This window comes from Scleropages formosus, chromosome 1, assembly GCF_900964775.1.
Source record: "Scleropages formosus chromosome 1, fSclFor1.1, whole genome shotgun sequence".
Taxonomy (NCBI): Eukaryota; Metazoa; Chordata; class Actinopteri; order Osteoglossiformes; family Osteoglossidae; genus Scleropages; species Scleropages formosus.
Window position 1 is genome coordinate 20,045,529 of NC_041806.1, and position 12,203 is coordinate 20,057,731.

Consider the following 12,203-nt stretch of genomic DNA (forward strand, 5'->3'; position numbering starts at 1 on the left):
AGACTTTCTTTTGACGTCCACACTAAATCCAGCACAGATAGTAAAATTTTTATAGATTCCCTAAGTTAAGTCCACTAACTAATTTCAGCCAGTACATTCAAATCTAGGCTTAAGGCTCAGCACATTTCGCAAATAAAACGGCTGGTTCTGCTTTCTTTGCTGCTATCTGTCGCGCAGCATAAATAGAAATTAAATTAAAATGAATGCAGCTATTTCTTGAAAAGTTCCTAAGGAATCAGTGTAGCTTCTGTGTTAAGACTGGATGAGCGCTTCCTCTCTGAGGATTAGAGTTTTTCATCTTTTGGATTCCTTTTCCATCAGTCATCGTTTGAGAGAGTAGGATATAAAGCCCCGTGATGCCTGAGATGCAAGATTTCCCATCCGTGAGTTAAAGCCATGTTGATTCAGGGTTGTGCACATCTGGAAATTACTCCGAAGGTACTGAGCAAAAGGGAAGTTATACCTATCTATTTCCATTAATCCACACCTCTGGTCCTGATAGGGCTGCAGTCCCCAAAATCTGAATCCATAAACAGGGTGCGTCCTGGGTGGAAAAACAATTTATAACAGAGTCCTCATTGTCACACAGGAAATGTCAGAGTGACTAATTCACCAGGCAGCCAAGACATCCGAGTCAACAATGAGACTCGACACAGATGAGAGCTGGCCTTGAATCCACAACCCCTTTAATGTTATGATCCGCCAGCAGTTAACTGTCTACAATATGCAGCTTTAACTCATCTAGCAATAAAATTTTCTTTGAAAACAACAATGGGAAAACCCATAATGTGTGAGTGACAGAGGGAGTGTGTTCCACTGATGTATGGATGAGTGACCCAGTGTAAGTAGTGTATCTAGCAGTGTAAGTCACCATGGTGAATAAGGTGTGTGGGCTCATAACACTACACAGAGTTCATTGGAAGTCACTTTGGAGAAAACTGTCTGCTAAATAAATAATTGTAAATGTAAACTTTAGCGCAACAGCTTTATACTGTTGTTCATGGCTTCCAAACTGATGAATGCTTTGCATCGCTTTGTGTGAATATTTTTATGTTTATGTTCGCAAATGGGAGAAACAAAATGCATGAAACTGTAAATCACAAGCAGACTATATCTACTTACAACAGTTATATAACTAGAGGTACATTGCAGCAGCAAAAAGACAGCATTGCATTTAATGTCCAAGTAAGCTTGAAAATGAGAGGACACACGAATATTGGTTCAGCACAGAGATCTTCAGTGAGTTCTGATCTGTCCAGGGGGAATTGGCATAACATCTGGCAACTCTGACACACGGAGGTGTTGATTGCACGCTATTGCATCAATCTCCAGCTAAACCAGAGAAACCTGACATCTTTCTGCACAAAATTACACTGCAAATAACCTGATATATTTCTAGTTTTTTTTTTTTTCCCCTGCAGGCTATATCAGTATTTTTCTATTAATTTTATTCAAAACTTGTTATAGTAAACAGTCATATTTAAAATTAAATTAGATTCAAATTCTAATGGATTTACCCATCTATCTATCAGTCTATCTGGAGCGAGAATATTCAGCTTGTGACTGTGTGTGTGTGGGGGGGGCGGTTGGCAGCGGGGGGGTTTATCATAAATATTTAGCCATATTACATTCATTTTGTATATGGATGTCTATGGGCTTTTGCATTTTTCACTAGTTGGGTGCCTTTTATTTCATGAAACAAAACTGGCTGAGGGACCAAGCAGCACATTACCAGACCCCTGGCAGCTGAAACTGCTGCATTTCGTTACTCCGAAATGAAGTAATGATATGAAATATCCCTTTGGGATGTAGATCTATATTTCCATTATGAAAGTTCAAGCAAGAAAGATTAAAAATCTATCAGGAGCCACCCAAGGGTTTCATTAGGGCTGTAGTGCCTTAGATCCTCCATGCCTACCATAGCACTTTTTCACGTAATTATTCATTTATTGCCCATTACCTGAGGAGAACGTTATGGCTCTGTGAAATTAATCCTTCCTGTCAATAGGTTGGTGCTAGGTGTTGCTCTAAAGCCACTTCAACTGTGAAAGCTGAAGCATATTTTATACGTATATTAATATTTTAATTACATCTCAGAAATCTGCTATTGTTTTGTGTCTTTCTTCTGGAAAAGGGAATAAATTTTATATAGTGTGGCTGATACTCCTGGTTTTACATTAAAGAGACATTTTCAGTTTAATGCTTTGTGCAATTTAATGCTGTTTGCAAGGGTGGCTTTCCTCAGAGTGCTCTGGTTTCCTCCCACAGTTCAAAGGTACGTGTTTCTGGTGACGTGGAGACTCTAAACACAGTCAGCAGTGTAAATGGTAGTAGGGACAGCTGGTAGTGCAGTGGTTAGAGCTACTATCTTTACATCTAACACTCATGGGTTCTATCCCCACCTCTGGCTGTAGCACCCTTGAGCAAGGTACTTACCCTAAATTGCTCCAGTAAAAGAAATTGCCCAGCTGTATAAATGGGTAAATAATTGTAGCCTTAACACTATAAGTTGCTTTGGAGAAAAGCTCAGGTAAATGATTAAAACCAAAGAGTTACATCTTTAAGTAGTAAAATGTATTTAAACATCAAAGGTCACTGTTTTCTGTTGTCCATACAAGCCAGCTGTGTTGATGCAGTGCAGTCAAAAATGACCAACGCGTGAAAGGGTGAGGAAATGTAACGTGAGCGTGACCCACCTCTGTCTGTGCTCTAGGCCTGTTAGCACCCTGATCGATTGTACAATACCCAGCAAGAGCAGCTTCGCTCATCAAGAAGGTCAATATCCTGCTAACCAGTGAAGTTCCGCCAGTTTATTAGAAAAGGATTTTTGTCACATTACACCAGGGTGAAGGACTTGAATCTCATCCACATTTTCCCCAAGGCCAGAACGGTGGGAATACAGGATTAATTCTAATTCGCACCGCTTCTAAATGTTACCTTCCGGTGCCTGACTACACATCTTTGTCGCGATCTATATTTGACTGATGGTCGCCCAGTGCTTCTCATATGAGCGGTCATTTTTCCAACGCCAAAATGTGGTGCTGGTTGGTCTTGCATGATCTTTTCACAGAGATTCATAGAGCTGCCTTCGGATGTACGCTCCTTCCATGACATGGGACTGGGAGCAGAAAGAAGACGGCGAATCCCCTGTAGAAAGAGCTCATTGTGTGCGGAGAGCAGATTCCATCGTGCCGCGTCAGCAGGTCAGGCTGCAAAAGTAAGAGCAACTGAAGGAATGATGAATGGGAAAACTACAGTAAAAGACATAAGTAAGATTGTAGCGTGTGCTGAAAGTTGTTCCACTCCATTTATTTGTTGAATTTCACAGTGCACAACATTCAGAAACTTAAAGTGGCTGGTTAATAAATAATGGATCGTGTGTGAGATCGGGAGATAAAGAGGTCAAATTAAAAAAAGGGGGACTATACGTACCGTATATACGTCTAGTCCCTTCCATAGAATGTGCATATGAGATTTTAATTGTGTTTTAAGTAGTGCACAAATCCAAAATTAATTTAAAAGCTCAAAATTAGGATCTATTTTTCTTTTCTCTCCATAAAGCTGCTTTAGATTCCACATATATTCCTACTGCACTGAAGGCCACTGTAACACCTTCAAAAAGTCACACTGGTTCTCATCACTGAAAAGAATGGATGAGTAAATTATACTGTCCCAAACTGCAGGGTGTGCATTTTCAGGCATAAATCTCATAACTGTAAGCACAGCAGCAGAAACCCAAATTTAAAATTACATGAACTGACCATCGGGGGCCAGCTACTCGCCTTAGCAGTAAACGTTCAATGGCAGCTGCATGTAGAGGTGACATAGCTACTTATGACATAATATATGGAGTGCCCCGGGGGTCTTTGCGCTTATCAATAATCAAATTGCACCGCAAACCCCATTCTTAGGAACATTCAGCTGATCAGCTGGAGACAGTTAGACCATAGTGTCCACATACTACACATGAGGAACCAAGAATTTAATAGTATAAAGAAAGCACTGAACAGCGTTCGGTTATTCAATCAGAGCTCACGGCTCCCATATTTCACTGCTTGAACATGTTTGCCAAGGCCTTAATTGGTGGAAATAAATCTAGATGAGCGAGTAAATGAAATGCATTTTTCAAGGTATACCTTGTGAAGAAACACCAGGAACAGGTCAGGGACAGTAAATGTTTTTCAAAAAACGGGTAAATTATCGCTGGTCGGCAGCATGCAAAGATCATGCATAAATTAACAGAGATATTGTAAATATTGTAAACGTTAATAATACACAGAGGAAAACGATACAAAAGGCTGAACATATATAATCAGGTGCTTACAGCTAGCACACACTGTTAGTGACAGCTGCTGACAAAAAGGAAAAAAGAAAGAAAAAACTGAAAATAGATTTTCATAAGAAAAGTTCTTGCTGTTGTACAAGGGATACTCCATGGTGGTTAATAAAAAAAGTTTCCAGACTTTAATGCCCTTTCTTGCCCGTACTTGTAAAAACAGAAACCTTGCTCAAACAAACAAAACAAAATGTGAACTGCATTAACAACATGTCACAGAAGTAATCATAATAGTAACAGAAATAATAATACACAACCAATCATCAGAACTTCAAACAAACCCATAAACATAATGTTGTGAACAGCATACATATATTATATATACACGATGTGTGTTGTTTTGTATGAATTACTTTAACATAGTCTAGTGGAAACTTGTTGATATTATTTCCAAATATGACATGCTATTTACAGTGTAGCCTAAATGCAGGGGGGTGGTATTAACATGTCTTATGGGGGCTTCGATATGGTTCGCATTTGCAGTGAAGAACAACGTGTGGGGAACAAAGGACTGCATTCGGTACTGACTCTACGAAACTACATCATGCCACCTTTGTATCAAGCAAATCATATCCACGTTCCTGGGGCAACATGTAAGCATGTAGATAATAATTCAGTATAATTTAGTTTATGGTAAAAATGAGAAATGCATACAGTAGGTGATAACAGAATGTATTCAAAATCAGACACATTTCATTCAAACTAATTCATATTATAAACTGGGAACTAATTATAAAACATGGTGCTTTTACATACTGCCATGAAACGACGTACTTTGTAAAATATAAATTATAACTGGCAATACATGTAAGATGGGATGTTATGAAGCTTAAATATTTTCATACCTTTCATATCACCCCCAAAGTATTAATAAACTGGAAATCTGTACACTGATTTATGTTGCTGTAAAACCACAGAAACCCAGTTTACAACAGCACTTTAACAATAAAACTGGCAAATAGCTTGTCTCAAAAAACATATTAATATCCACCAAAGGCAAATAAATTCATGAATAAATGTCTGACTTCCTCAAATTGCCAAAGTAATTACATTTTACAATGATTTTTTAAACATAGCTATCTACTACTTTTGTATTAGTGTCATCTTGCATAAATATGATCCTCATTGTGAAATAAAAAGCATATTGTTTAAGGATTACTATCATTTCATTCAAACCCATATTACTGCATATTGCATTGTTAAACTTCAGTTTAATAAATGCCATTCTCACTTTAGATACACTGATTTCATTTTATGTTTGTGAATATTCTCTACAATATTCAATGAGATATAGTTCTTTATGTGGCAAAAAAGCAAAAAGAAAAAAAAACCTCTTGAGTGTATTGCACATGCAATCCAGTCATTTACAAATATTTAAAGCTTACCCAGATTCACAAGTTTTTCACAAAATTGTTGCTCATCTTCTTCCATGAGTGTGCAATTTTGCATTCGACTAACACGCTATTTAAAGTAAGACTGCGAGTATCAAAAGTTTGACAAAGAGGGCAAACAAGTGTGTCCCTGGTGCATGGAGGCAGTCTTCAAGAACAGCAACTAGAAAGAAAAAATAACCCCAAACTGAAGCTTAGTTCACGTAGTAGAGCCAGTAGATGAGATTGAAGAGGGAAAAGGTGGCGGGGAATACTATCCTTGACCACCTGTCAATGGCATTTACGTCCGTCAAGTCAGGGATTTTGATTTTGAGCTGCGAGGACCTCCGACGGAGTCGTGGCTTCTTCATCTGGGTGTGGCGATCCAGGCTCTGCCGCCCAGCCTCCCGAGGGGTGCTGGCTTTCCGGTACTGGACCCCAGAGCTATCGAACACCATGGACGAGGAGTTCCTGGTCTCTGTTAGGCTTGTTGTGACCTCGTTGCCCGCTACCTCATTATGGATCTCAAGGGTTGTCAGCAGGATGTTTCCATGGGTGTCAACCTATGTGTAACACGTAGTATAATACAGTATGTTATTCCACCTGGTGTTTTAACAAAAAATTAAACACTACTTAAATTAGTCTCAAAACACTGACTAAAGTGGAATAAATGAAGTAAATGGATGGACCATGAAGGGATGAAGCAGAGTCAGAAGTTAACCTCTTACAGTCCTCCTCAAGGGTGGTGTGTGACTAGAAAGATCATAAAGCTCTTGGGTCAAAAATCTAAAGCAGCTGGTATCAATGGCTGAAGTCAATTCAGATGATCAGATACCAAATAACTTTAAATAATTATCAGTTATTCAAATAAACTGTCAATTTTAATTGATCATAATTCAGCAATGTCATGTAAATCAACAGTGAATCACAGAGAGCACAAAGGTGCTACCTCAGACCAATGGATCTTCTCATAGCTCAACTGGAGAGCAGTATACAGGACTAAAGTTGCTCTCTACCAATGCGGACAGGACGAATGCTTTTTAAAAGAAGCAGAATACCAATAGATCTTATTACAAATAAAAGGAAGGCTGGACAGCTGTTCAGAGTAAACATATTATACCATCTCGAGTTCCAAGAGTTTCGACAGGTTAGCTAAAACGTGGCTGTGCTTCTTCCCTCTGCATATGTCCACGTTTAAAGTGCCTAGAGACAAATGTGATGCTTACAGTAAAGATATTCTTGGAAAAAAGTGTGAACAGGAGAAAATATGTGAAACAACATAATGAATATTCATGAACTGCAGGAGTCACATATCTTTGAAGTTCTTGAATGAAACAGAGTCAATGTCTAGATAGTTAGACCAACTGAGAATAATGCTGACTGTTCTGTGAGACACATTATAGCAGTCGCAGGTGATTATAGTTGAATCTATTTTTATAAGAAAAGAAAGTGAGAAAATTTAGCAGAAAAAGATAAAATGGGAGTGAAGAAGTTACTATTCCTATATACTGTGTGCCTACATCATTGAGATGATATTCACAAATCTTATAAGAATTTCCATCCATCCAGTTTAAATAACCACTTGTCCTGATCACGGTCATGGTGAACCGGAGTTGATCCCGGAAGCATTGGGCACAAAGGCTGAGGGGGTACACTCAGGATGAGATCCCAGTCCATTGCTGGGTAGTTAGAAGAATTTCCCTCCAGTTCTTGTGTGTTAAATGATGTAGCCTTTTAAAATGTTATTTTATAAACATGCTGGCATTTTTAGATTATTTCCTGAAGGTGCTGGCTAAGTCATTGATTAATCATATTTGCTTCTTAAAAATGCATGGAGCAATACGTTACACAGTAATATGTTTCAGCAAAGTATAATTTAAAAATCTAAGTAGATGCCAAGATTCTGAGCAGAGATGGATTTTATGCATAAACACAGCTCATAATGTACTGAAAAAAAGAAATGAAGCTTGTGGTGCGCAAAGTGACTTCAGGAGAAACATACAGTCACAAGAAGTTTCGTAGAAAGAGAAATATTGAGAGACCTATTTCAATGTTGTCACATAAACCAAGAATACAGTTCTGAAGAACTCAACCAGTACAGTACTCAAGAAAAAATACTGTTAACTTAAAAAAAATAATTACTAGAGTAAAATTAAAGGTATTCATCTAAAAATTTTCTTGAGTAAAAACAAAAAAGTGTCAGGTTGAGTACTGGACTTACTTTGATTCAAACAAATCTTTTCAATGTAATTAACTACTGGCAATGCTAACATCTGCAATGTGCAGTTAGAACATTTTATTCAATGTATTAAATCTGCTGTGCAAATAAAATTAGCATCAGTAACACTAATTAAATAAATACAAAAGAAATAAAAAGCAGCAGTCTGCTATTATGTATGTGCTATTATTATTAGGTATTATTATTAGCTATGATTTAGCTGCACAACTGCTTCCAAGATAACTTACAATTTCAGGTTCATATACAAAGCTTTTTACAAACATTATCATTTACTCATATATAGCAAGGTAACTTTACTATGTCAGTTTAGGGTAAGTACCTTGAACAAGGATGATCTATGTAAAAAAAATCACTTGTGATAAGTAAGCTAAAATGCTTCAGATGAATAATATTTTGCATATTTAAATAAAATTATTTTTTATGCTTTCATTTTTTTTTACGGTTACTTTAAAATGTGTATTTTGGGATGAATGCTTATAAGCAATGGGGGGGGGGGGGGGGCACGGTGGTGCAGCGGGTTTGGCCGGGTCCTGCTCTCTGGTGGGTCTGGGGTTAGGGTCCCACTTGAGGTGCCTTGCGATGGACTGGCGTCCCATCCTGGGTGTGTCACCTCCCCTACCAGCCTTACGCCCTGTGTTGCTGGGTTAGGATCTGGCTCGCAGCGACCCCGTACAGGACAAGCGGCTTCAGCAAAAAAAAAAAAGAAAAATGGTGTGGGTATCGAGATTTGTCTGTGTCTTATGCACCTACTTGAACGATGAACCTCAGTGTAGCAAGTGGTAGGGAACAAACTAGGTTTGCTTGAGACTTTCATGTCTGCAGCTATGTCTCCTCCTCTCAATGTAATGCATAAATTGTACTTTTGCCGAGATGTATGTTGCTTTGGACAAAAGTGTCTGCTAAATGAATAAAAGTAAATGTGTGTGTGTGTGTGTGTGTGTGTGTGTGTGTGTGTGTGTGTGTGTTTATAAGCATGAATGCAAAAAAGGTCTATGCAAAATAAAACAAACATCTAGACATTGGAACTTTGAAGAAATAATTTCATGAAAACTATTGGGGGGAAGACAAAAAAAATCACAGCTTGGTTTTCAGTCAATGTGGAGTGAAAAGTAACTCTACCCCTGATTAGTTAGATCTGCTAGCAAACTTGGGGCTATGGGATCAACCAGAGAAGTCAGCTGACAGCGAAGACACATTGAAGATGTCGTGGTTAACTGTAATTCTTACTTTATTAAAGGAGACAGTACTAAATCACTGAGAACTGAGAACAAATCTAAGGTAATGAAAAGTGGGTGACAGAAATGTAATGCTGCGAAAGTATGTTTATTTTCTTCACAAATGTGCTTGAGTAAAAGTAAAAAGTATCAAAATTTTCCAGATTTTCTCTGAAAAGTAGTTTCTTGAGAAATGCACTAGAGTAAAAGCAAGGAAGTAAAAGTAACTCGTTACTACTGACCTCTTAACAGAACACAGAGAAGCAGGTGAAGGGACACAGATGGTCAAAATGTTCACGGCAGCCAAGTCACAGTAACAAATAACAAGTGTTTAGGTCAACATGGCTTGAATGTTCTTTGTTCATGTGCAGAATGAAGGAAAAAATGCAAAACAACAAAGTTCCAGTTGGGGGGGGGTGGTGAAGCAGAAGGGTTCACGTTCACGGATGCATAACGAGACAGCCACAGAAACACACTCACCGCCCGTGAGTGACGATGTCCTTGTACCTGATTGGATTGTTTGACAGATGGTGTCTTGCAGTTTCCCCCCTCCACAACAGACTGCTAAAAAAAAAAGATAACTTTCACTAGAGACTCAACGATATTGCTTTTTAGATTTGTATTTTGTGTTCATGCCTCATGTCACACACAATCATTCCTTATACAGATGCTCCTCTACTTACGATGGCTCGACTTACGATTTTTTGAAGTTATGCTGGTACGATAGTGATATGCATTCAGCACAATCCCTACTCTGAATTTTGAATTTCAATCTGTTCCCGCACTTGCGATATGTAGTATGATATTCTCTTCCGATGCTGAGCGAGAGAAAACCAGGTGGTGAGCCAGAAAATTTCGGGTACCGTATGTTATAATAATGGATCTTGTCTTAGTGTCACGCCCCCCACTTCCACACAACCAGTGACACCTGCGGCTGATCAAGAAATGTGAGTATAAAGGGCGGCTCTGGACACAACGGCTCACGGAACCTTAGTTCAACCTGACTCGACAACTGTGTTAGAACCTGTTTTCCTCGACCCCCTCTATGTTCCCTGTTTCCTTGTCTGTCTACCTCCTCATCACTGTCTCCCTGGCTCCCCCGACTCACGGCTTGTTTTTCAGACTTTGATTCTTGGATTCTCCCTGTAACCTCGTTTGCTCCTTGGTGACCCTTTGCCTGTTTTTTGACCACAAGATTTGAATAAACAACCCTGAGCACTGCGATTGGGTCCGACGCCTCTCGTCCGTGTGGGAAACCATGACAGAAGGTTCTGCCCCTCCTTTGGACCCAGCAGAGCTGGAGCACGTACAGCGCACACTTGCCTCCCAGGACACGATCAAACACTGAACCGACTCACTGAGGCTTTCCAAGAGCTGGTTCAAGCATTACAAAACAAAAGAGTGGTTACTCTGATGAAGCCTGACAGCGCCGATGGAGCGGCTGCGGCGCCCGCGCCACCCCCCCGCCTATCCAAGAACAGGACCCTCGCCTGGCAACTCCGCAACGGTATGATGGCTCTCCGTCTCGATGTCAGGGATTCCTTATATAGTGCGAACTCATCTTCGCTAGCCTGTCCTAGGTATATCACTCTGATCAGAGCAAGATTACTTACCTCCTCGCTCTCCTGACCGGCCTGGCACTGTTGTGGGCAACAGTTGCATGGGATAACTGCTCCAGGACCACGTATGCTAATTTTAAGAAGTGCTTCCAAGCAGAATTCAGACACCTCTTGTCAGCACATACAGCAAGTGATTGCCTGATGGAGCTCAGACAAGGTAACTGTTTTGTGGCAGAGTATTCTCTTGAATTTCGAACTGTGGCAGAACAGAGTGGGTGGAACGAGGCGTCCCTCTTGGCGAGTTTCCGACATGGGTTAAGCCCCAGGATGAAAGCTGAACTGGCATATAGAGGGGAGGACTGGAAGCTAGACTGCTTCATCGAAACAGCGGTGGCGATAGACAATCTTGCCTGTGACAGGAACCCTCTCCCCAAACCGCCCACTCTCGTCACCCCTACCCAGAACGATGAGTCAGAACCAATGCAAGTTGGGCACGGCCGGCTGACCCCAGAGGAGCGACAATGCTGAATCCGGAACCGCCTGTGCTTGTACTGTGGTGACCTGGGTTCACCTCCAAGCTGAATGCCCAGCCCGACTGGAATCCAAGGTGAGTGAGGCCTGCCAGGGAAATTGTCTCATGGTTCCGATAGCTCTGTCATGGGGAGGAGGCACGGTTTCCACACTTGCCCTAGTAGACTCAGGAACGGCTGGCTGTTTCATGGACAGCGGATTTGCTGAAACGCATTGCATTCCCCAGCGCCCGAGCGAGTTACCATTGCGAATCAGCACCCTCGATGGACAACCATTAGGGAAATGGGTTGTGGATGCCCAACTGAGCCCTTGCTCCTGGGTGTGGGAGCCTGCCATAGGGAACGGCTATGGTTTTATATGATTACTTAGCCAGGAATCCCAGTCATCCTTAGTTTCCCTTAGCAGTCCCAACATGACCCCATCTTCTGTTGGAGTAAGGGGGAGCTGGCTGCATGGGGGCCCCAATGTGGCACAAGGTGCTTGTCGTTACCGTGTAGAGCCACCTCGGTTTATTGCTCAGACATGCCTCAACAGTTGGAGGTGCCTTTGGAGTATCGAAACCTGTCGGATGTCTTTAGTAAGGAGCAGACCACCATGCTGCCACCTCATCGGCCTTTGGACTGTGCTATCGATCTCCTCCCGGGGGCAGTGCCTCCGCGGGATCGGGTGTACCCCCTCTCTTTGCCAGAACAAAGGGCGATGCAACAATATGTGAACAAAGCACTGGCAGTAGGGATAATTCATCCCTCTAAATCGCCTGCTTCGGCCGGGTTCTTTTTTTTGTAGAGAAAAAGGATGGCGGTCTCCATCTGTGCATAGGTTATAAGGGCCTGAATTGCACCACGGTCCGGTATCCACATTCCTTGCACCTCATCACTGCGGCTCTAGAGCAGGTGAATCAAGCGCAGATCTTCACCAAATTAGATCTTCAAAGTGCTTACAATCTGATCAGGA

At 41.0% G+C, this 12,203-nt stretch overlaps 1 protein-coding gene across 1 annotated transcript in view; it reads right to left on the reverse strand.

Moving 5' to 3' along the window:
- Positions 1-5,831: 5,831 nt before the first annotated feature.
- The window catches only part of gabrb3 (gamma-aminobutyric acid type A receptor subunit beta3), a 56,544-nt gene continuing 50,172 nt past the window's right edge, over positions 5,832-12,203 (reverse strand). The window contains exons 9-10 of the mRNA XM_018750163.2: positions 9,640-9,723; positions 5,832-6,269 (exon numbers count right to left, since the gene is read on the reverse strand). Coding sequence (XP_018605679.1) covers positions 5,922-6,269; positions 9,640-9,723 — 432 coding nt within the window. The 3' untranslated portion in view covers positions 5,832-5,921. The remainder of the gene's footprint in view (positions 6,270-9,639; positions 9,724-12,203) is intronic.